This window comes from Aulonocara sp. 'chitande type north' Nkhata Bay, linkage group LG19 (genome assembly GCF_057382095.1).
Source record: "Aulonocara sp. 'chitande type north' Nkhata Bay isolate Kocher_YH1m ecotype deep benthic linkage group LG19, A_spYH_male_GT1.1, whole genome shotgun sequence".
Classification (NCBI taxonomy): Eukaryota; Metazoa; Chordata; class Actinopteri; order Cichliformes; family Cichlidae; genus Aulonocara; species Aulonocara sp. 'chitande type north' Nkhata Bay.
In genome coordinates, this window is record NC_141362.1 from 30,821,604 (window position 1) to 30,847,534 (window position 25,931).

The 25,931-nt window shown below is 42.2% G+C and overlaps 1 protein-coding gene across 2 annotated transcripts; it reads left to right on the forward strand.

Moving 5' to 3' along the window:
* The first annotated feature begins 239 nt into the window (after positions 1-239).
* Positions 240-25,931, forward strand: LOC147307390 (G patch domain-containing protein 2-like). Of its 2 annotated transcripts, none has more exons than XM_086275171.1 (10): positions 240-335; positions 2,312-2,959; positions 8,221-8,282; positions 8,858-9,016; positions 9,333-9,412; positions 9,508-9,572; positions 9,664-9,703; positions 9,801-9,892; positions 15,031-15,116; positions 22,481-25,931. In XM_086275171.1, the coding sequence occupies exons 2-10, from the start codon at positions 2,316-2,318 to the stop codon at positions 22,624-22,626; spliced, it is 1,374 nt and encodes a 457-aa protein (XP_086131297.1). In that variant the 5' UTR covers positions 240-335; positions 2,312-2,315; the 3' UTR covers positions 22,627-25,931. The 2 variants fall into 2 exon arrangements, with proteins under 2 accessions (XP_086131297.1, XP_086131298.1); XM_086275172.1 differs by having other exon boundaries at positions 15,035-15,116; positions 22,481-22,616.

Here is a 25,931-nt window from a genome sequence, read left to right on the forward strand (position 1 = left end):
CAGCATGCAGTTCCCCTACAGACCTCCTTTCCTACCCCCACAACTTTTTGTAAACGCTGATGGAAGAAAACTTGCACATTTTATTATTATTTTATTATTGCACATTATCTTCCACACCAGCACTCCGTCGGTTTCCTGAAGTGATGCCATAGTGACCAGACGCTGGTGTTATCTGCCTTGCAGGCTGTATTTCGGCAGCACTGTGCAGTGGCGCACTGTTTTTTTGTTTGGCGGAGTCACAGCGAGGCGGAGCCACCCGATTGGCTGGACTGCAGGGCGGAAGTGCGTCTGGTGTCCCAGCTGTGCTGAAAACAAAACAAGACAAGCTGCGACTGGTGAGTGCTCGAAACGCAGAGGGGTGTCTTCTCCCTGGCGTTAAATAGCATCCGAATAGATCCGCGCACACCGTGTCCGTGAGGCGGCCGTTGTGTTCAGCGCGTGTAAACCGCTTGTTTTGTTGTCAGCAGTGGACACAGAGATGTGTGGCTGTCCTTGCGCTGAGCTCACGTGTGAGCTGTTGTTATGTAACACAGGCTGAGCCGAGCGTGCGGATACTACAGCCAGCCTGAGCTGTTGTTGTGCTGCACTGATGTTGCACAGCTACACAGTCGCTTTTCTTTACTGCTAATAAAACGTGATGTCAATCGTTTTTCTTTTCTTTTAAGCCGATGATGACCTGCAAATGCTCGTAAATGCAGCGCTTTCTACACCGCTGCAATCAAACACGGAGCAATTCCGGTGATGATGAGCCCACCACGAATTTATGCTGCTAGACTTAAAGGGGGGAAAAATCAACCTAGTGATGTTTTATAGCGCTAAAGCTATTGTGGATTTACTTTGTGATTGTTGCGAGGAGGTGGTGGGTTCCTTTCTTTGTTTGTGTTTTTTGTCCCATGTCTTTAAAAATGTGGTTATGACTGCTACTTGGGTCTACTGAAATGGACCTCAGTCATCATGCCTGAGATGGTTGGGGAGGTATAGTTCATAATGCTGCTGATACACAAACAGGTAACAAATTACTAGAAACACATATAACTGCATTATTAAGTCCCTCTGGAGCGGTTTCACTTTGCAACTCATTCTCCAAATGAAGCCACAAACCATTCTTTCAATAGATACTTCCATATTTGGCAATTTAATGGTGCTCTCGTGACTGCAGGGTTTGGCACATCATTTATGTCTTCCTCAAACCATAAGAGAACCCGCCCATAAAGAAAGAAAGCAATTTTGTATTGATTTGCAGGGACAGGTGGACCCCAGCTGTCCTAGCAGAGTGCCCACTGCTGCACTAATGATTACATAATTATAAGAGTAGAAATATATGAAATAAAAAGGGAACAATGGCGTGTCGTTTAGTGGCAAGTCCAGCAAAGTAACAACCTGCAAATACACTATTTCCATTAGACTTTCCCAATGAATGGTTTGACTTGTTGTTTTCTTTACACCTTGAATATTTACACTCACGGGCACTTTATTAGGAACATCTTGGTAGTCCTGGATTGGACACCCTTTTGTTTTCAAAACTGCCTTCATTTTTCATGGCACAGGTTCACCCAGGTGTGCTGTGGTGTTTAAACAATAAAAGCTACTGAGGGGCCCAAAGTGTGCCAAGAAAATCCTCCACACCTTTACACCACCAGCAGTGGTCTAAGTGTTTGATTTGATTTCAAATGTTGCAGGAAAAATGGGCAATCATGAGACCAGACAACATTTTTCCAGTTTTCTACTTTTCAGTTTTGGTGACCTTGTATGAACTGTAGTCTTAGTGTCCTGTTCTTAGCTAACAGCAGTGTCATCCAGTGTAGTTTCTGCAGATTCATTCAGAGATGCTCTTCTACACATCTTGGTTGTAATGAGTAGTTATTTAAAGTTTCTGTTGCTTTTTTATCAGCTCAAAGTCAGTCTACCCATTCTCCTCTGGCATCATAACCCATTCCTTAGAGATGGTTGTGAGAAAATCCCAGTAGATCAGCACTTTCTGAAATACTGGGACCAGTCGATGTGACTGCATTTAAAGTCACTGAAGTCACATTTCTTACCCTTTCTGATGCTCAGTTAAAACTTCAACAGGAATACATCTACATGCCTAAATGTACTGTGTGATTGGCTGATTAGATATTTGCATTAACAAGAGGTTTGGCATGTGTGCCTGCTGGCCAGCGAGTGAAGATGCTGATAATCAATTAGAAAAGTACATCGGACGTTTCTGTTGTTTCATATAAACCTCTAGCCTGCGCTTTAAACCTGCAATTTAACATGACAAGTCATCCAAAGAGTTTAACTGGTCACTAACATTTCCATTCTTTTCCAGCACCATGATGGATGAGCTGGTGCAGGACCTGGTATCTGCACTGGAGCAGACCTCAGAACAGAATAAGCTAGGAGAGCTGTGGGAGGAAATGGTACTTAGTCCTCTGCAGCAACGCCGTCAGATCCGCCGTCGCAGAGGCCGTAAGCGTTTTCGCGAGTCCACCCTCTACCCGATAGAGCACAGGCGATGCTGGATCGAGGCATCCGAGTCCAGCTTGGACGAGGCTAAAGAATACAGGGAGAACATCACTACTTCTGTGGCCAATTGCAGTGACTCTGACGATATGACCGCATCCACCCGATGGCCGTCCCTCATGAGAGGCTCAGTCAGGGCGAGGCAGTCCTCCTGGCCAGAGTCCGACTCCTTCACTGAGAATAACCCCGGACGTCCACTCAGGAGGCGGAGGAAAGTTAAACGCATGACCTCAAATGTAACCGTCAGACTGCAGTCCACTTTAAAAGGTTCTGGCTTGGACAGGAAACAGAGGAATAGGCCTTCTAAGGTGCGGCATCTGTCAGGATCAAAGAAGCGGTCTGGTGGTTGGATGGGAGCAGACAGAAAGACTGAAAGAGCCAGACTGATGGGAAAGGAGTGCTGGGAGAGAAAGAAAGAGCACAGAGATGCTGCAGACGAGAACATGTCTGATGGGTAATTTTTTACATTTTCTTTTTTCTTTGAGGTAAACCCAACTTTTGGCCTCCTCAACCCAACATTAAGAGTCGTATTAAGCACTTTGGACTCATTAATTGTGAAAAATAACATTTTCAGCTTTTCGAACCCAACATTTAATTTACAGTTGTGCAGCGAGCAAAATGTTAACCCTGCCCTTGTTTAAAGAGTCTCAATTTAAATCATGCTGAAAAAGAAGCTCAAAACTCTAAAAGCCCCTTTTACCCTTTAAACTGAAAGTTACCAAGGCAGTTAAACCCATAACATAAAAGTCATGGGCATAACTACTATCAGACAGAAGCAATTAAACAAGGCGACATTTAGGATGATCTATAATGCCTGTCTCCATCTAGCCAGTTGTCAATATTCAGCATGTCCTCAACTAAACCGAAAAAAATGTATCACAATCATGCCACTCCGCTTTAAAGTATTGAGTTGACATTAAAAATGAATGATAGAGTCTCTTCATCCTCATCTCGTATAGCTGAAATGATCATCAGGGAGGGATCTTTGATAGTTATGCCTCCGGGCATCTGCCAGCTCATTATTTTCTTTCAAGAAATATTGTCACAAATAAATGAGTGACTTGGCGTGGTATTGATTTGTTTTGAAATGAATTCCTGTCTTGGGCTGGGTAATTAAAGCTGTGCCTGTCCCACAGTCCCAGAGTGCACCGTCTTGTGCGCATTTTATTTAGCAAAACTAAATGTGGCTGTAACTGGCAGCAGAGAGGGACATTATATTACTACAGTAAAGAAAACATTACCATATGTTGCTTTAGCTTAAGCCCAAAAACTACCAATGACCTCAATTTAAGTTTCATTCACCGCTCTCTGTTAAATATACACATTTAATAGTACTGTGTGTTGAGAAGTAAATAAAACAATTAGATTATTTCTCCTTGTTTTGTACATTTAAGAGGCGTTAACATGTACAGAGGTAGTTTTTGTATCTATAAATGCACCTATGCATCTGTAAATTTCTTTGCATTAGATTTTTATATATGCTTCAACTTAACCATATTACATTATGGTTATTTATCTTGCAGTAGTAGGTACTATACATCCATATATCATATATAACATGTTCGTTTTCAGAGAGGTCGTGCCACTTATGATCCAAACTCTAAGCCTTTATAAGATGTAACTGAGTAGGTCATTAAGAACTGAAAGCATCCCCATGCAGATGCCCTGCTATAAAAGCCCAGTGTGTAACATGTTTGTTTTTACTGGGTTTTAACATGCGAGTCTGCAAGGATTGATTTGCTTTTGGACTGAGCCTCTAGTGGCCACTAGGGGGACTGCAGTTTTAGGTCCTTACAAAGTGGCTTCACTTTTCAGGCCCCAAGGTTGCTTTTTTTTTTTTACTTTGAAGATCATAGTTGCACAAACTAAACAAGGTGACACCTGAAAAACTGCTTGTGATTATAGCTAAAATGAGATAGTCTCTTAGTACCCCTAAACAAAATGGTACAAGGCTATGAAAGCCTAGTTTGTTTAATGACTGATTTTTACTCTAATAGATGCACGTCTTCAGTATCTAGGCAGTGGTGCATGTCGGTGGCATTTATTTGTCATAATAGAAGTGTTTTTTGAGTACACCATGTCGTGCTCGGACTTCTGAATTTTAACATTTGAATACAATAGCAGAGAGTAGAGAGTATTCAGGAAGCAGATTCAGACACGGACCTTGACTCAGGAGGCAGTAGCTGATATACACACACCCTATCCCATTTCTGTACATTATAGTCATTGGGTTGTCAGGGATATAATGCTACAATACAGTTACAGTTATAATACACAAATGCTTCTCAGTGCTGGTCAGATACACAGGAACAGAGTCGGTTTTTTGAAGCGTCGTACATCCTGTTTACCATTTCTAATGCCATCCAGTGGACTTTCATAACATATTTCCTTTGCTGATCTCATTGTCTGTTGATCACATAAAACATGTGTGAAGAAGACATTTGAGGGAACCCATAATGGGACGGAGAGAAGGCTTTACATCTTCAGGTTTAATTTGTGCTGACCTCCCTAGCCCCTAAACGGTACTTGTTTTCTTACTTTATGGAAAAATCAATAGCCGTTCTGACAGAAAACAGCTCCGGAGAAGAAATAAATGGGAGCACCATGGCACGCTGTCAATCATTTCTCACTTGCACAACGCCACCACTGTTGATTGCTGCTCAGTAGACTGCCACACTGTACTGAGGGCTGAACAATCTAATGGTTAAGTCCTGGCAGAGGCAAAAGGATATGAACAAATGGCAGCGGTGATGAGGGGTTGACAGTGGTACAGCGGCTATATTTATGCTCTGAGAGTGTACGGTCCATTTGATGTCAGACACTCATGACATTCTTGTAATGTCTTTTGAGTCACTTGGACTTTTTTCTTCTTTCAGTTTTGATTCATTCCTTTAACCTTTTTCATTTGGAGCCTCTGGTCTTCTAAGATCTCCCTCATCTCAAGGTCACTCGGCTTGTGTGCACACCGAGCAGGGCTTTGCCTTCAGCCACCCAAGTGCAAGGAGAGCAGATGTTGGTAGCTCCAGTTGGGCTCCACATCCTTGATTAGACGTGGCTCAGCCTGCTGGCAGTGAGGCCACCTGGCACCCAGGCTGTCCCAGCAAGCAGGCCTCACCTGTGGGTAGTTGCTGTCCCGGGCTCGGCCTTGGTCTCCAGCTGTGTGCTGCTTCTGGTGTTGTTGATTTCATCCCTGGCATCAAAAGCAAACAAAATCTACTGTGGGCACTTCTCTCTTACTGATATCATTTACATTTTAAAAACTCAGTGAGGAGGGCTTTTTTTGGGGGGGGGGGGGCAGCACGGCATCTGCAGAAGTTAATTTTCATAAATCTCTGAGACTAATCCAATTACTGCAGCTCAGGGAGGGTGGGATAACCTTATAATCAGACACCCATGGAAGAGGGCATGGATTTGGGTTGGGGCGGCTTGTTTGAAGAGCCCACAGATCCATTGTTATCAGCACTTTGCCCCCCTCCGACTCTGCCTCTTCTTTATTCCTCTGCAGAATGAGCCCAGGCTCAATAAATGGCGGCTTGCCTGTAATCTCTGTGCAAACTGGTCTGCCTCTCCCAGGAGCTGAGGATTATAGCCTAATGATTAGTGCTCATCTGGATACTGTGTTTTGCTTCAACTCTTTGGATTGTAATAAGACAATACAGCTGTGAGGGAAGCTAAGTCCATTTCTAAGTGCTGGAATGCAGTTTTTTAATTTCGTTTTGCCCTTGTCTTTGTTTTTTCTGGGCATATTTATTCTAATTATGGTATTTATTACAGAAAAGTATTGTTACATTTGATCAGATAAGCTGCAGTTTCATGGAAGGATTTTCTTGCTGCATGCAGCGAGACAAAACCAAGTTTGCTCAAAACGTTTGTCAACTTTTCTCAACAAAGGTCAAAGAAGAAAGAAGAGGTGTTTCTTTTGGTCCCAAGAAAAATGGGGACCTCAATTATTTATAACATTAATTAGAGTACTTAATGGAAACGGTCTCACATCGGCCCTATGCTGCTTCAAGCGACATCACATTACACCTTTAATACGGATAAATACTTAATGGGAGTCTCTAATTAATTGTTTATACTTGTGATTCTTTTTCAAACTTTGCACAAAATCCCACAATATGAAGCAAAACAGATTTCTTATTTGAAAATGGGAAAGAACATCCTGAGAAATTCCTGTGAAAGGTAATAGACCAGAGCATAAAAGGGGGGTGGGGGGGGAATGCAGGTGTTGGCTGTTGTAGAGCTTTAGGCAGTGTCCTCCTCTGATGTTGTGTGCTCCAGATGCCAGCTGATATGTCCAGAGGTGGGGTACAGCTGAGGAGAGGCCGGGGGAATCGGTGAGGAGAGAAGGTTGAAGGGGAGGGACGGTTTAGGACTGCTGGGTTAGGGCAGACATCTTCCAGATTCTCTGGAGAGGCCTGTTCCCTCTCACATCTGCTTCCTGTGGATGTTAGGGAAGAAGCTGCAGGACCATCTGGCTAGGGAGGCAGGCAGGCAGACAGGCTGGATGGGCATTTTCCTGATCCTGTCATCACTGACAGGCTTCTGCAATATGGCAAAGCACCATATCAGCGCATATCCGACCCTCCAGCTCTCTCCTACAAGCAAGGTCAGCGTTGATAAACAGGAAGCAAAATGCAAGCTGGTCAAGAGAATTAAGCGCCTTTTCTTTCAAAAAGTTGCATGAATACCAATTTGACTAATTAAATGGATAAACCAGTGTGTGGCGCTCAAGCTGATGATGATATATCAAATATATGCCAAAATATATATTTCCTTTAAAAAAAGTGGTCAAACAGAAGCTAATTAAAACAATTAGTACTGTGGCTGTTGGAAACTGGTGTGTGTGTGTTAGAAACCAGTCACCCAGGCTTACTGGTATTCAGAACAGTACATGCAGCGTGTAGTTAATCAATAAACCCATGTGCTACATGTATTTAAAAACAACGGCAGAAAAAATGGCCTCTTTCTTCATCTCTTACTGCTCCTTCCTTATCCTCTGACCTTGAACTGTCTGGAGGTCCCAGTTTGAGGAGGATGAAATGTGAAAAAGAAAGAAAGGCCACAGTTATTTGGGTGAGGGGCAGGGGGCACAGAGGGTGTGGAGGGAGCGTAACGGGGGTTGCCCCGAGGACGTGGGGAGGACCGGCAACGGAGCGGTCTGTGCAGAGGCAGCCCACGCAGCAGATGTCGGCCAGTTGTCGAGGCGGCACGTCTGTGGGTCGATCCGCGTGTGGGGCACACCCAGAGGGAGGGGCGGACAGGGGAATGCGTTTCGCTCTCCTGTCATCCTCCACAACGCAGGCCAGATTAGATTGGAGCTGACAGCGGAGGATATTCAATTAGATTGTTCATGTCACTCAGTGGCTTCGATCAGAGTCTCTCCTGATGCCTTTGTGTTTGCTATCACAACAAGGGAGATCACAGCACGCTCTGTCTCTTTGTGTCATTTCCATTTATGTCGACCTCTAGATCCAGACTTCTTCATTATTTCTATTATTGAATGTTGCATGTTAGATACTGACATTACAGGAGATAGCCATTTTTGGATTTTCATTGTTCACTTTTCAGATGCTATAGCATTGCCTGACCTAAAGAATCTACGAGGTGACAAATCAAAGTGGAGTTCCCGATCCTCAGATTTTTATTGATATTGACGTTAAAGAAGGAGTTTCAATGGGAATCATTCACATGTGATGTTTTTTCTCTTTGCAGGGAAACCAGCAGCACATGCAGCAGCGACCCTGGTCTGTTCACCAATGATGAAGGAGGACAAGGTATTAAGAGACAAATATGTATTATTAACATGGATTCAAACTAGAACGATGACGAGCTGTCATATTTGGACAATACCCTGCTCGGCTATGAGGGAATGCTGGGGCTAGAGAAGGCGGTTTAGATACAATGGGCCGGTTGCTGGGCACCCAGGCGACTCTAATAAGACGTTGTCATGTCGTGTTAATGAGCGCCGAAGCCTTTGCTAATCTCATTAGCCGTGGTGGGGCCAGGCGGCCTCTGATTTAACAGTTGTCACTACACCTTGACTGTGAGAGGCATGGTTCCTGTGTACGCTTTGCTGAGTGACAGGTCTGAGAAGAGCTCGCCGTCTGGGGAAAAGCCCGGTGCTGTCTGGTAATGCGTAGTTAAAGGAGTAGTTCACCCCGCAGCTTGTAGGATGCTAAAAATGTGCAGTGACTTAGCTTCTCTCAGACATCAACACAGCGTTAAATGAGAGTTATTGTAGCTTATGTCTAATATTTACTTAATGTTTTCAACAAATTGCTTGACAATCTTCATTATTGTCAGAGTGATTTGCTAACTGATGGAAGATCTTCCCTTCCCCTCTGTGCAGGTGATGACGAACAGAGTGACTGGTTCTTCGAGGGGGATTGTGGAGTTGGGACGGGTGTGGCTGGCCTGCTGCCCAGCTGGGACTCTGACAGCCAGCTTCCCCTTGAGGACAACCATTCCTCAGCCGCCTTTCTGCAACCTGCACGACTCTCTGACCGAGGTTGCAAAGAGCAATTCTGTCTTCTAGATATAGTATTAGATTTTGAAACGCTCGAGTCTGCATCTTTATCACTGCAATAAAGCGCTGTTGAATATTTGACTGGTACCACGTCAGTATGTAGCGTTGGTCCGCAAATCACTACCTTGGCTTACAGGAGACACTTGAGTTGTCCTATAAATTCTTTTGCTTGTTTAAAAAAAGAAGAATGCTATAAAATCAGAATTTTTGATTATATTGTTAGTGTAACCAATTCAGTTTTTCCTTTATTCATGTTTTTGCTAAACCATAAAGTGTTGTTTTTTTTGTGCCATTGCAGGGTATCATTCACGTCTTAAACGACTGGCTGGCTCTGCTGCATGCTGCGTCAGGAGGGATAGGAGGCGGCCTCCCAGCAAGGTTAAAGAAAGCTTGAATTTCCCTCTTCAATAATTACCGTTGCACAGTTTTCGTGTTTTGTTTCTTATTGTACATCTTTGATTCGTTTTTCATAGGCCAGCAGCATGCCAGTGTTTGTAGAGCGACTGAGACACTTTTCCCAGGATCCTTACCAAAGAGAGTACGAAAGTTTTTAAAACTATCTTAGAAACATAACTCTTAGACATCAACTGTATTTGTTTCCATGATCGTTTTTTCTTTATCTCCTCTAGCTTTTGGTTGCCTTCTGTTGGAAAACGAGACCGAAGCCAGGTGTGCAAGAATAACACATTTTTTTTAGCTTTATTATGTTTGTTTTTTTTAAATAAACTGCATATTCTAAATATTATTGATTCTTTCATTTTTACAGATGAACCCTTTGTGCCCATTACCAGTGTGTCCTATTGACATGGTGCCAGAGAGCCCCCATCTCAGATGTTCCTCCTCGGTCTTCAGAAACCGGTAGTTGATGCTGTTCACACGCCTGCACCATTCAGTCCTTTTAATCAGAGCTCAATATATTGATGGGGGAGTCAATGACCAGCTCACTTAAGTGAATCAGTTACAGAGCGTTAATTGGAGTGATTTCTGTTCAGATGAGACTCTGTGTGTTAACCTTCTCCTTCCTTATTAAAATGACCGTGTGTGTGTGTGTGTGTGTGTGTGTGCGTGCGTGCGTGCGTGCGTGCGTGCGCGTGCGTGTGTGTGTGCGTGCGTGCGTGCGTGCGTGCGTGCGTGCGTGCGTGTGTGTGTCAGGAAACAACTGTTTTCCCTCTTGTGCCTGACAATTCACTGAATTCATTTCATGCTTCAAAGCTGCAATATTCACATTGTAACTACTCTAGAAGGAAATTTAATCGTCATTCGATGCTTCATGTAAACTATTGGCAGTGACGTGTAGGACTCAGAGGTACACATACTGTAACTACTGTGTTTACATATATTCTTCAAATATATTACTACGTAATGCATTTGAGCCATTCCTCATTCTGTTATATTTTTCTAGAAAATGGGAAATGCGTGTAGAGATTTATTGAAACATTATGAAAATACAGTATATAAGGTAAAAACAGTCTGTACAATTCGAACAAGCTTCAAAGTCAATTTTTGATGTGTGTGTGTTCAACACAGCCTGAACTCTATTAGGCAGCTTTCTGAAGACTACTTTAAGTAGTCTTCAGGAGTAGTTCTCCAGGCTTCCTGAAGGAAATTCAAAGCTCTTCTTTGGATGTTGGCTGCCTTTTGTTCTCACACTACCTCAATAATGTTGAGGTCTGGGCTCTGGGGAGGCCAATCCATGACTGATAGTTTTTCTATCCAGGTATTCTTTAACTGGATTTAAGTGTGTTTGGAATCATTGTCAAGCTGAAAAATTAAGCTGTTGCCAATCAAATGCTTTTCCAGATGGCACTGTGTGGTGGCTCAAAAAAAGGAGGACCCACTGCACATCATGCTGTTTTGTTTTGGCTGAAAGAATCTTGTGCAAAAATACAATTTATATCTTTCAAACCGTGTTATCTTTGGCAATTTCCATAGAATTGGCTACAGAAATAGGAAAAATTGTGTTTTTACAACAGGCTGCTTGTAACAAAGTGCCTAAAGAAGCAATTTAAAATGGTTTCTTTGCTAAGTTGTCTGTTATGCGTAGACAAAAAACTGGTTCATCTTTTCAAATAGGTGCATTTTTATGCTTGAATGATTCATAGGACAGTATTATTTGGCCTAACTAGCAAAAAACATTCCTTTGGAAATGGTTGGGTACAAGGACTGGACTGAAAATGAGTGAAAAAGCAGAAATCCTGGAGAAATCCTGCTTACTATATAGCTGGGCCTTTTTTCCTTTTACGCTTTGCAACAGATAACTTTTTGGCAAATGAAATGAAATTCTGGTAACTAATACTATTTTGATGATGATGATTTATATAAATAAAAAACCCGACGTAAGTATGAGAAATGTATTTGGAGGAGTTGTACTGTGTAAACCCCAAACAGATGGGGTGTGCAGTTCTATGCAGTAAACTTCAGAAATGTGGAATCTGCCCCCCAACCCCCCCAAAAAAAAAAGATTTTCATAAAATTAGGGAAAAGTAATGAACTATTAAGGTGAGAAAATAATGTTAAAGTTTAATCCCAAACAAAACATTGCCTGTTTTGGCCTAAAGTCTGAGCTAAACTTACAATAACATGCAGGTGGTGCTCTGCGTCACTTTAAATCGTTTTCAAGGTCAGCGTTTGCAAATGGAGAAATGCTACGTGTTGACATAGTTGTAATGCAGATTAATATGCTGGCATTTCTGGGACTGCACGGAAACATTTAAAAAGGTTTATCCAGGAGATGTTTGTCAAAGCATCACATCGCTCCCAGTCATCCCAGAAACTGTTGGATCTGCATGGGGGACTACTGAGAAGCCGAGCAGCCCTCTTGGCTTCGAGACTGTGGGACTCCTCATTGTATTGTTTTCACTCTGCCTATTTATGGCGCATTCTTAATTTTGTTTCACACGCACTCCTTTCCTCCCGCTCTCTTGGGTTATTTCACAGAGCGCTCCGTGGCTCCTTGATGAGGGGCAGAAACACGGCTGCTATGAAAAGCCCCCGACTTCTTAAGGCTTTCTTTCTAAACTGGCCCTTTCTTCTCCACCTGAAAGGTTCCTTCAGATTCTAGTTTAAGGCATTGTGAATACTAATTTCTCTCTATTAAAAAGCCCTCATATCCCTGCCATGCTCTCATTTGAATGACAGACTCAGGGGAGACCTCTTAATTCCTTTATAGTGGGATTCAAGACCCTTCACTTCAAAAAGTATAAATCATACTCCCAAATGAATGAGGGAGAGGGGGATTGACGAGAGGGGCTTCTGATGTGTCCCATTGGACGGCACGAGCTGAATCCATCTCCCCAAGCTGCTCAATTCCGCTCTCCAGCGAGATGGCAGCTTTGTCCCGATGACCCAGCTTTGCACACATTGCACCCATTTGGGTACTTTAGACTTTCTCCACAATGCTCTTGCATACAAACAGTTAGAAATGTTGTTCGGCATGACAACGAGAGCCGTCGCTCGTGGCCGTTCTCGACAAACTTTAGACAAACCGTCAGTTTGTGATTCGCATAATTTGTTTTGTAACTCTCACCTGTGTTATAAGTTTCCAGCGCTCAGCCCCCATACCGCACGCGTGACTTTTCTTTGTTTAGACACCCTTGAGAGAAAGTGAATTCTCCGTGGCCAGAGTTTGAGCATTTAATCTTGTGCTGTATTGTTGGGATGATATTGTGATTTTTGTTGTACGCAAGCCGACAGCAGCAATCACACATTTGATATTAAGTGATAAAGGCTGCGTAAGGTTGCATGCCATTTATCCTCGCATCTGCGCGTGAATGGGCGCAATGCTTTGTGGGATTTTGGCTGTAATGCTCTGAGCCGCGTTAAAATGCACAACCATCTCCCACCTGAGCCAGGCGGCAGCAGCTTTTATCTATTGACTTATTTATTCCTAAATGACACTTGTGCTGTGAGATAAATCATAGTCTTATGCCATCCCTATCCCAGTTTTCTTTTTAATTGTGAGATCACAGTGTCAGCAGTTAGTATATTGGTGTGAGTGGCCTATTGATTATTGATTTGGAGCTATTGATTATGTTCCCTGGAGACCCTAATCCTTTCTGATTCATTTGAATGCCTCTATTAATCTTGAGATCCTGCTCACACCTGAAGCGCCATGTAACCTAATGAAAATAGATGGCCATTTTGTAACAGCGGCCTTTCACTCCTCTTTTGATTTATTATTTTTAATTGATATATTTGCTTTTGGATGTGGGCGCCAAAATTACAATTGACCCTGTGTCAGTGCTGTTTTACCCCGCTCTCTTAGAGACTGCACTGCATTTAAAAGTGTCTCATGTGACCTGAAAAAAAATCTATTTTGGACACTTTTTCCCCCTCAGTGTCCTTGTGGTAGAATTTAGTAGTTGCCGACCATCTCTGTTACTTTGTACTTGTTTTCTCTTTGCTCATTACCTCTGAGTCAATCTTTGCTTTCTCATTACAGTTTCAGTAAATGTAGGCCGTCATCTGTCAAGCTGTTAAAGCTGATGAAGAAACAGATGTTAAATAATAACACTGTTGTGCTTTTTTTAAGCATTTCTCTCAGTTTTGCAGTGAGCCATGTAAAAGGCTTATACAAAGCCTTTGGTTTCTGCTCTGAGATGAATGGTAGTGTTTTTCCTTGGTTAATGAGGCAGCTGATGGTATTCTCATGTTTGATTAGCATTGTGCTGAGTGGCTCACTGGGCCCCTGGCGGACTAGAAGTGACTCTGCATCTTAGCTCTCTGTAACGCCGGGGTGGGCGGGCGGGCGCTTGAGGAGGGGGCCAACATGTCTCGGCCTCAGCGCGAGGAGAAAAGAGATGGAGGGATGGACCACCACACATTAAGACCAAATGCATCAGGGTATTACTTTTAATACCGCGGGCGTGCCTTGTGAAATAATGCGACGTTTAAATGTGGATCGATTTTAGAATTAAAAAGTTAGTTTGCAAAGATTTACTGTGAGGAGTTCAATGCCTGAGCTCTTTATCAGGGGCGCAAATGGCTGGTTATGTGCTGTCCGACAGAGGTACGATTGAGGGATCGATAGGCGCGTGATTTACTAACTGGAGTACAGGTAATCAATAAGTATAAAAGTAAATGAAATATGCATTACTGGGATTTTATTAGAGAGGGGTAGCAGGGAGAGAATAACGGTCAGGCCATTTATTTTTATATCTATTGATTATACAACATAGAGACTTCGCTCAAAGCATGCTCCGCACAGCTCTCAACGCCCAGCGCCTGCACACCCGTCATGTGATTTATGGGTGCTGAGGTCATGGAACACGCCGCAGTTAAAAGGCTGGTCTGACGGGGCCTCATTGTAGCATGTGCCTGTTAGGGTTGAGCTTTAGGTAGCCACAGTCTTGGTTTGTACCAGCTAAAAAAGAGAGAGAGATCTTTTATGCATCCTTGTTGTTGAGCTGCCATGAATTCATTTTTACATTTTTATCCATATTTTCATAAAGGATGCTTATCATTCTTTATGGTGCTAAATTAGCTCAAATATTTAAGTCTGTCAGCGTCTCTTATCAGGGTTCACTCATCCTCTCTCTGCTCTACACAAACACTCGCACTGCCCTGATCACATCAGCTGCTGCCAACCCCCTTGTGATGGAACAGACCTTGACCTTAACTTTACATCTCAGAAGTCAGGGCTATTAAGCTCATGGGGGAGCTTTTCCTATTTCAGGGCCCCTGACATATGACACACAGGAGGCACAGAGCAGGTGTAATTTGTTTATGTGAACTCTGCGATGACTCGGGCGCTCGCACCCCAGCATCTCACATTATTCTTGTGAAAATATACATTAATGAAGAAAAATTAACACACGGCAAAGTTGTATTGAGGTGAAACGCGAAGCTGCAGCGTTTGCAAATGTGCAGCGGTTGCATTTATCGACTTTTACGAAACTATTAAATTTCTTCATGTTTATGTGTTTATTCTAGGTCGGAGCTGCATCATAATATTGTGAGTAATGTGTTGTTTTTTTCCCTCTCTGTGTCTCACTCAGACAGACTAGTTTCACTCCAGGACTGCTGTTCACAGGAGACGTGAGGAAGCGGAGGGAAACCGAAGCTGTGTCCATCACTTCATCAGGTAACACTCTCCACCCCAGTTTAGCACGTGACACAGCTCAGAGAATGAGGTAAAAGTATCATGTTTGAATTGCAAAAACTTTATACCTTTGCGTTTTGTTTGTTTTTTAGCCATGCTGCGAGTAAAGCTACTTCGATGTCACTGCACCTCAATAATGAACTCTAATTACTTAATTGATGCCCTCACTTTTCCTCCAGTTCCAAAAAGATTTGTTTAAATTTAGTGAATGATTCAGGAGTTAAATGTAGCATTCAAAATGGTGATAGGTGATTTTTTAACTATTTTCCTTTCTATAACACCTTTAGTTTGTAAGTTTTGCCTCTGTATAAAACCATGGTAGATTTTCTTTTATACAGTCAGTATGTAACATATATGGTTGAAGTCCGTTTTAATAGGAATTAGAGCCATTTTTACCCCTCAGCTGTAAAAGGCTGATGGGGTATAGCCATCATGCTGCTGGGCGGGCGAGTCGGGGGTGTGGACACCTAAGTTTGTAAATGCGATACCTCGAGAATGAGGTGACATAGGAGCTCCAAATACAATAGACGTAGCTCCTAAAAATGTCAGACCTCAGTTTGAATCTCAGTGACCTTGGCCTCAAGTTTAAGGTTGGAGGTCAAGATTTCTGGAATTTTCAAGTTGATACCACAAGTGCATTTACTAAATACTCTGGATGATTTTGAATCTTCAAGGTCACAGTAACATTTTCTAAAAATCTTCTGAATATGATCACTTGAGAACAAGATGATGCTGGATTTTGAAATTGATGCCATGGGTATCTATTTTCATGCATAGTCCCTCATTTTCAGAGGCTTTCAGACTATTTGTACAATTACCAAGTTGTTTCATGGCCAAACGAGGCATGTTCCCTTCTGTTTTTTTATGACATCTTAAGTAGATAAAAGATCTGAGGTTTATTCCAAGGGTCAGATTTACTAACATGTTGCACCAGCCAAAATTACTTTTGGTACTACAAGGAAAGTGCGGTGACAAGATTCCATGTAAGAGGTGAGAACTCAGAGATTTAAAAACAGACGTGAATGCAGAGAGACCCACAAACAAGAAGCAAAGCAGAACATCTCATTGGAGGAAACAGCATTTGGTGCTGTCTATGGTTTCTACACTTCAGGCAGTTAGTGTCTGCTGCAGCTTTTCAGCCATGCATTAAAAACAGTCCTTTAAAATTTAAAGTCATGTTAGTTTGTAGAGCTTGCAGAGAACCTCTGAATGCTTCAGCTTTAACGTGACTTTACAAGGTGAGAGCATTAAAAAGTGCATCATTGCATAGGAGTCAGATTTTCAGGGGGATAATAATACTGAGCCTGGTTCTTTTATTTCTGAAGTAATTCTGTTATTGTGTGTTATTTATGGTTTCTAAAGGAAAGTATGTTTAGAATTGCCCCAAAATCCCTCACTTGTAGGAAAAGCATTTGACAAACTTTTCATTTCAATGTGGCGGGGGGCTAATAATTTTCTCCTCATCTCTACATCTATACCCCCTTTTATATTTGACTGCATTTACTTATGTACTCATGAGCTGTGTTTTCCATGGTCACAGTTGCCTTACACTCCGAGCAGCCAGCGTTGCGTGTGTGCTTAGACCAGTGGAGCTGCCTTTTTTCATTAGACTGATGGCTCGGGGCCTTTTGTCTTTGCTGGATTGAAATCTGAATTGGTTTGTCCACCTTTTCTTCTCGCGTCCCCTCTGTGTGCTCCACTCCTGCAGCTGCTGTTTGTCATTTAAATAACAAATGCTGGTGGTTCTCTGATTTAGTGAGGGGTGCAGGCCTCTGATGTATATTAATATTGCTCCACAGTGCACTGTACCAGGGTCCATCATTCATTTGGATAAAAGAGGTGGAATTTAAAAACAGCCACTGCTTTACATGGATACAGATTGCATCCATTTATTGCAACGAGTGATGGAGGGGCCAGCGACTCCGTCCTTCACCTCCCAAGTGCTAAACTGCTTCACATAAAAGTAAAAAAAAAAAAAAGGACGGACCCCTGGCCCCTAAGGCCCTCTGATACTCAGCATGCGGAACGAGGGGCATACCTTGTTTGTCAAAGGTTAACAGGCCCACGGTCTACTGTAGTCATTCTTCATATGTTATTGTAATGTAATCTTTGTGTAAAAATGATCATAAAGCTTTTTAAAAAAATATATATATATTTATCATCTTAAATAAATATATTTATCATCTTATATGTAAAAGACAGAAGTAGAATCCCTGATATGCACATCCCCCTCAGCCCTGTTCAGAGTGTTTTCCTGCTTCTTGAGTCTAGTGCCCCCTGTCCACCATGATTTATCATGCATCCCATGTCGTCCAATGTCAGTTTCTGCAGCTGCAACTGCTCTGTATAAATCTTTACTTTGGCAGCCTGCTGCACCATGTCTCTCCTCAGTAATCTCACCTCCCACCAGGAGATGCACATTCACCCTGACAAGCTTTCACACGCTCTGTGTAAAAATTTTTGGTTTGCTGCCGTTGTGACACGAGCGCGTATAGATTCGGTGATTTATCGAGCAGAAGCGCTGTCTGGTAAACATCTTGTTTGCATGGAAAGATTGTTTACTGCATTCAGTAAAAAGCGCAGCACGGCTCGCCGTGTTGCGTTTAGTGAACACGACAGCTGAGTCTTCGAGTTAGCCAGAGGAAGTGGATTGCTGTATGTGTTAGTGGCTGATTTGAAACTCTGTAATCAGGAGTGAAAATAGTCTGCGACTGAAGGTATCCTCCAGGACTCTATAGGGAATCACTGAGGTGGTACCCAGCTGTTGCTTTGTCTTCTTTCTTTAACCTTTTAGCACCTTCACGGCAGTGCTTGAAGCCTGTTGTGGAAAAAAAAAAGACAACAACTTATCAAGCCAGGTATCTGTTTGGATTAGATGACCACTCGATTTCTCAGCCTTAAATTGACCATTTTCTACTTTTCTCACCACCTCCATCCACCCAGAAATCCAACCGAGCCCCTACTAGATTTGGAATAAAGAAAACCTTCTTTCTGCTCTATAGGATTTGAAAAGTATTTTTAAAAAAGTGATTACAAAAATGCAAAATCAAAGTTTGCAATTATAAATGTATTAATAATTGCATTGGCTTTTATTAGCGAATTGTGCATTTTAGCACATGGCGCTCATTGATGGTGAATTAGTATGAAGAGCATGTACACGCTACACAATTGGGGGATTATTTGTGAGTCAAGAGATGAATCAAGAAGTGTAAAGATCTTGATGGAATTTAATATCCTTGGCTGGCCTGACACACAGACTAATTAATTATTGCAATTTTACTCCTCCCCTGCTGTCTCGCACAATGCCCTTCATCTTTATCTCTATAAAGTCGATGCTAGTTTAAAAAAAAGCCTTAATTTCTGTAGTGTGTTAGACGTCAGGAAGATTTTGTCTAAATAAGTGCGGTTGAAGTCAGTTTGCGCTTAACCTTGTCAGACCGCTTGTTATCTTTATATGTTGGTAAGTACCACATGTGGGTGTCCATGTGGAGGCCTGCCCCACGGTCAGCTTTGCTGCCTCTCCTCTCCCCCTCTGTCTTCATGTGTCTCCTTGCCTGAGCGAGACGGCTGCGTGACAGATCACCTGCATTGGAGGCCCGCCGTGTTCCTGCCCGGTCCGGCCCCCTCTCATTAATGCCCAGGCTGGTGCGAGGGCCGTATGGCAGCACAAGACAAATAACGCTACCACTCAGCCATCACTTCTGCTGACAGAAATGCAGCCCACCGCACTATTTCGCCCTCTCCGGCTCCACTCCACACCCTGCTCTTGTCCTTCAACCCCCCCTCCGTCTCCACCTGCACCTGCCTGCACGGCTCTACCAAACTTTCATGGCGTGCTTTTTTCTTTTTTTCAACTGTTGCTGGAGGCCCAGCTTAACACTGAAACCCACATGAGTTGATGTGCTATAACCACAAACCTGCTGCGGCTGTAACCGCTCTGATTGTTTTTCTTTTTTTGTATTCTTTCATTCTTCTGGAGGTAGATTTACCCGGCTAGACTGTCAGGTGCTTCTTGTTTGTGTGCAACCCTTCTCACCAGGAGGTCTGATTTGAACGTCCCTTTTATTTTTTATTTTCTTTTGCAAAAAGAGCAGAGTGTGTGTGTGTGTGTGTGTGTGTTAGTACACGGAAGAGAGAGAGAAACACAAAGGCTAATCATTAAAGAGCTATTCAGCCCTGTTCATTTAAGTGTGGGAATCAGCAGGCCCATTACTGTCAATGTGTAATTAGCTGATTAATAAAGGGGGGAAGGGGAGTGCTCCAGGAAGGCCTGCAATGATTGTTTTTAGAGAGCATCACATGAGAGCTTATTATTAAGATGGTAAGATGGTTCCATTCAACTTCCCATTATCGTCCACAATAAATGTATGTACTGTAATTCTCCCATTGACTGAAAACCTTTGCATTGTAATGTCTTTATTGACCTTGATGTAAAACCAGTTGAGTGCAGGTGGTAATCTTTTATTCATCATTTTTAGATTACCTTGTAATCACATTAATACACTAAGATGCTAAACCTGTATCTCTTCACATGGTACACTTTGGATGCTATTTTTATATTATTATATGAAAAGTATAGTTGCTACAAAGACGACATGTTGTCAGCATGTTTTGGACCTCCATCGTGCACTAAATGCACTAAATGTTGTCAGTGGTGACAGCTCTGGGTTGCAAAGTTTACCATGCGCTCTTTACTGTTGAGTTAATACATTCAAAATGGGATTTGGCATTTTTTTGGTAGAAATAAGCAGGGCTTAGTAAACATGTTGATTTAGATAGTGTTAAACCTGTGTATTCTCACTGAGTACTTTAATAGGTATAGTTGTTAATATGATTTTAAATGCAAATCAGCCAATCACATGGCTGCAACTCAATGCATTTAGGTATTAAAATGTGATCGAGATGACCTGGTTAACTTTAAACCGAGCATCAGAATAGGGAAAAAAGGTGATTTCAGTGATTTTGAATGTGGTATGGTTTTTGACATGAGTCAGGCTGGTTTGACTATTTCAGAAATATTTGTTCCCACATATCCATCTCTATGGTTCACAGAGAATTGTTAAAAACGAGAAAATATCCAGGTCAGTGGGGGAAAATGCCTCCTCGATGGCAGACTGTTTTGAGCTAATAGGAAGGTGTCAGTAACTCAAATAATCACTTGGTTCAACCAAGGTAGCAGAAAAGCATCTCTGAATGCACAACGCTGGACCTTGAAGCTACACTGGGCGCTACTCCTGTCAGCTAAAAACAGGAAACTGAGGCAACAGTTTGCACAGGCTCACCAAAAGTGGACAATAGGAGATTGGAAAAACATTTCCTGATCTGATGAGTCTCCATTTCTCCTGCAGCATTCAGCTGATAGGGTCAGAATTTAGTGTAAACAACAACATGAAAGCATGGCGCAATCCTGCCCTGTATTAACAGTTGAGCATTGTTTAAATGCCACAGGCCACCTGAGTATTGCTGCTCACCATGCCTATCCCTTCTTGACCCCAGTGTACCCATTGTCTGATGTTTGCTTCCTGCAGGGTAACGCACAATGTCACAAAACCTCAAATCAACTCAAACTGGTTTCTTGAACATGTCCTCAAATGGCCTCAACAGTCACCAGATCTCAATCGAGTGCACCTCTGGGATGTGATGGAGTGGGAGATTTGCATCATGGATGTGCAGTCGACAAATCTGCAGCAGCTGTGTGACGCTGTCATATCAATATTTATACACGATCATACTGTGAGTTTGAACTGAAGACGAACCTAAAGTTTTTCAGCGTAAGCATCTATTATGTTGTTTTTGTAGCATTTTCAGTTAAAGACTAAATAATTGGCAAAACACTTTATTCTATTTTGTTTTTAAATTTTACCCAGTATTTATTTTTGTTCTATATCTAAAACTATATCTATAACCTACCAAAGCAGTGATTTATAAAAGGAAGCAAGATAATTTATCAGTTGATATGAAGAAAAATATTGTAGTTTTTATGCCATCTAATGGACTAGCTCATTTAATCTGAAGTAAAACTTTGAATTCAGGACTTACATTTCAGGATTTCCACATAAAAACACACATATATTAAAGATCGGAGCACTTCCTCCACCACTGCATTCAATGTAATTGGCTGAATATGAGAAACATGAAGACTGATTATTCCACCAGCAGGAATGTTCCAACTTTAAAGCGTTTTAAAATAGTAGTATTAACGTATGAAATGGTAGTTTTAAAAATATTTATTTATTTAAATGTTTGCTGATTTGATTGGAAATACAAATGTGCATACTCCTCAGCAGCAATCAGTCATCATTCCCTCAGGAAATATTAATCATTTACCTTAACCTAAACATGACCTTGACTTTGAGTTAGTATCTGGTGTGTCTTATGCATTTTAACATACTCAGACTTAAGTGTTTCCTGCTGTTTTTTCCTATTTGTCCAGTAAGAAATCCCCTGAATTTTGATCAAGTCCTCTGACTATGTTTAACCTGAATGTTTGTGTTGAACCTCAGCAACAGTTAGTCATCATTCCCTCAAGAAATATTAATCAATTATCTTGGCTGCTGGATCAGTTTGGAGAAGAAGTCATCTGGAAAGAGCCACAAGCAGATATAAGGAGAACGAGCAAAAGCACATACCAGTGAATGCTGTAATGCCTAATCCTTTGAGACAGCCCCGAGCCACAATGTCACTTCTAGTTCCCTTGTCCTATGTTATGGGACTGCCTGGCAAATGTCTTGTGTGACCGCCGCTAACTTTTTTTTTTTGGTGGGGAGGGTGGGCGGAGATCAGGAGAGATTTATTTATCAAAGTGAAGTAGGAAAAGCAGGAAGGCATGTTAGCGAGTGCAATTGTTTTAGAGTTCCTCTGTTTTCCACGAAAATTGGTCCCGGCTCTCTTTCTGATATTTCTCTTCACTCGCGGCGAGAAAAAAGCTTTTAAGGTGCACGAGATCAAGAGAAAATGGGATCCTTTAAAAAGGAAGGTCATCAGCGAGATGTGATGTGTGATGAATTAAGAGTTCAGAAACACAATCAAACCACCATAAGAGAAGCACAGATAGGTTTCGTTTTTTAATAACGTCTACAGTCATATGGGGGTGAAGCGGGTTTGCCTCACGTGACCCAAAATTAATATTTAACCTATTAGAAGAGGATTGCTTCAAAGTTTTATTTCCATCTACCTAAACCAGGGAGCGATCTGTGAGTCATGTACTAAATTTAATCATTTTTGAGAGGCTTGAAACAGTGAAGGGCAATGTGATTTATTTATCTTTTTGTTTGCTCTCAGTGTTTGGTTACATGTCCAGAATATGATATGTGCTTTTCTTTTTTTTTCTCTCTCCTCCTCTGCAGCTTACAACCCTTTTTACCTGGATCACCAGAGAGAAGAGGCACAAGGGCCCGGTAACACCTCAGCCCTCGAAGCTGTGGGACCAAGCGTACCTGCTTCACAATCCTCCACTTGTGCTCAGCCTGAGAGTTTATCTTTGCTCCAGTAGGACTGAATGGGACTCGAGAAGTACCATCTGAAGTCTGGAGGAAAGTGACAAAAAGAAGCTATTGTGCCAAGGAATGAAAAAGGCTTGAACTCCTATTGCTGCACAAACTTTATAACAAAGAAGTAAAAAAATACAAAGCAAATCATTAGTCTTCAAATCAGCATGTTACTGCTAGATCCAGTCCTTCCAGGTAGTATATTAAGCATGACAAATGTTAATGCAATCAAGCCTTGTTAAGCCCTCTGCCATCTCTTCAAGGAAGAAGGCAGCTTCAAGAGGCTCCTCGTTTCACTCTAGACTCGGCAGCTCCTCCTGTTTCCAAACAGAGTTTCCAGGCCACCTGCTACCGCACAATCCAACAATTATGTCCACTCTAGTTGCACGGCATTTGTCAGCAGGAACCCTGGGAAGGATGGTCAGGTGAGGATGGGTGGGCTAAGGGAGGGGGGCAGTCTGCTCTATTCTAGTGTGGCTGTCTGAGACAGAGGAGCATCACAATGTTTAGCTACCACATGCTGCTACAGGGTTCACAGAGGCGACCACCGGTAGCGAGCCACACAAAGTACAGGCCTCCTATTAGCATGGATTTGAAAAGCTACAGTTGGTACAAAGGTGCTCATTAGCACAACACAGAGGGAGTGTAGTAGCGGTCCTCGGAGGGCCGCCTCTGTTCTCTCCAGGTTACCTTCTATATTCAAATTTTGCCCAAATGTATTTAAAGTTCAAGGCCAGCTGCAGATCTGTTTGAACAGCCTGTTTTTCAGCTGTGCTGGATGGGCTGCTTTTGGAGCTGTTTAGAAGGAGCGCAGAGGCGAACGGAGAGAAGTGGAGAAGCTCTAGGAGACGGGAGTGGACATCCGTGCGCGCTGTATTTTCACCTCCCCTTAGGATATGGATTCCCCCACCTCCCGCAGCATCAGATGCATTAAAAGATCAATCGCAGCATACAGAGAGATCAAAAATATTCATACTAGCCAAGATGGTAAACAACCAGTTTATTTTTCAGAAAAAGAAAATACTGTGCATGTTGTGAGATACATGACAAACCATAAAGATACAGCCTGACTCCATTTAATAGTGTTAAAAATGCATTTTACACGGAAATTCTCACCTGAATTGAAATATTATTTTGAATGTTTTTTTAAAGGAAAGTTTAATGAATCTAAAGAAGTTACCAGGTATGCACTTTCTCTACTGATTACAAGATATCTTCTTAGTAAAGTGAAGTGCATAATCATCAGCTTCATAACGCGTCTTTTTCCGGCACTTTAAAGCCTTATTTAAGGGAAGAATCGCATTTAATAGAATGAGATTTGCCAATTAACATGAGTTATATGTCTGCAATAATCCATCTGAGAAGGCTTTATGTGATCATGTTGGAGGGGGATGACATTTATAAATGCTGTGTGTGCACACTAGTCTAAATGGATGCCTCACACAAGACATCCTGCCACAGAAATCAGTCAAAGTGCAGAGACCAGCCCACCCCTTTCCCCGTCTACTGCTGCTGCTTTTCCTTCTGCAGCTTCAGTCTGCCAGTTGTAACCAGGCCAGGTGGGAGTGCTTACGGTATACGTCTGATTAATAGGAATAAGAATAATTAGACCAAAAAAACAATAACGTGATGTGTTCTTCCCCTCAGCTTGTTGACAGGTATTGACTGTGCAGTGTTTTAAGGAGAGCTTTGCGCTGTTGTTTTATCCAACAGTATGTGTTTTGGTGCCAGGGCTCTGACAGGGGAGGAAGATGCATCAGGTCCGATACAGTTCCATTAGTAGGAGGGAGGAACACCTTACATGCCACCACGGCAATTAACAGTCACTATAATGACATCTCAGCCAGACCTTATGCCACGAAATGAATTTCCAATGGCTAGGAAATGGTGGAATGGCATCCGTGCAGCCAGTCAATTGTCCTGTTACAGTTAAGGAATCCAGCAGGCTAGTACCACTCATATTTCATCCCAGGTAAAGATTACCTGTCAGACCCATGGGAGATGTATTGATCTGTTTTCCTTTTTCCGCCAGCAATCACCTGACAAAGGCACCTAGGAGGCGAATGAATGAGTGATGCCTGGTCTGTCTGCTTCGGCGTGGTGGCTTCTAGTGTCCACTGATGGGTGGAGAGGTGATGAGGAAGAGGAGAGATAATGCAGTCATAAACTCTGTTTGAACCTCCTCTGTATGCATGCATGGCAGCCCCTTTGAGTCGAGGGTCACAGGTCAACAGGGAATTTGCTTTTTTTTCTCTCCCCCCCCCTCCGCACCTTGCTTGTCGGTAGCATTACTTCTTGCTGTGTGCACCGATGATAGAAAGACATGCAAAAGAGGCCCTCTGGTTCCTGCTGACAAATGCATGTTGCGAATCAACGTAGTTCAGCTCACTCTGGATTTCAAAAGCGATCCTTTTGGATCCGGTCGCCCTTTTAGCGACGTAATCTGGCCTTGCGTGGTCCTGCGATGATCACAGTGGCAACGATCGACGTATTTGACCATTACAGTATGTTCCCTTGGCAGCTAAAAAGTATTAAGATATTTACCTTGTTTAGTAGAATGTCAGAGTTGATATTATCCATGAAGCCATGCGTTTAAATTTGCTCTGCATAAAATGTGTAGTACTTATGATGTGATAATTATAGCTCCATTAATTAAGGATTTAGGTGCAAGAACATTTAATTCATAAATGCAATTTCTCGATAGATAGTACACTAGATATGTCTCTCTAATTTTTTTATTTTTTTTTATTATCACATTTTTAATTTCATTTACAGGGATTTAAATATATCTAGCTGATATCAGGGGCCCAAGGCAGCTATCCACATTTGATACGTAGTGAAAATAGCATCTTATCTCATAGGCTGTTATCTTTATGTTTAATAGCAGTGGGGGCATGCCTAATTGCTTTGCAAATGATCTGAAGAGGATTACTCCACCCTTAGAAAGCCTGCACCATGTCGCTAGATCTTAGAGAGACATTACAATAGTAAAGTTCAATCAAATCTGAAGTGCAGCTCTGTGTTTGTGTTAAAGTACATTCTGGGAACAGCTGGGAACACTCTGCAATGGAGGAAACTTTGCGTAACAACATCATAGACTAATCAGGATGATGGATGTTTTAGGAAGGTGTAATTCCACTAATGTAATTTGTGTATTTTTCAAGTGATAGTGGGATTTTTAAGGACATCTTGCCTTTATGCCATAAGTGATATATGTGATATATTTATTCTTCCATGTCAGTATCAAATCCATTTTGAATACTGAATTTGTGTGCAATAAATACGTCTTGGTGATCAACATTTTTTGTGG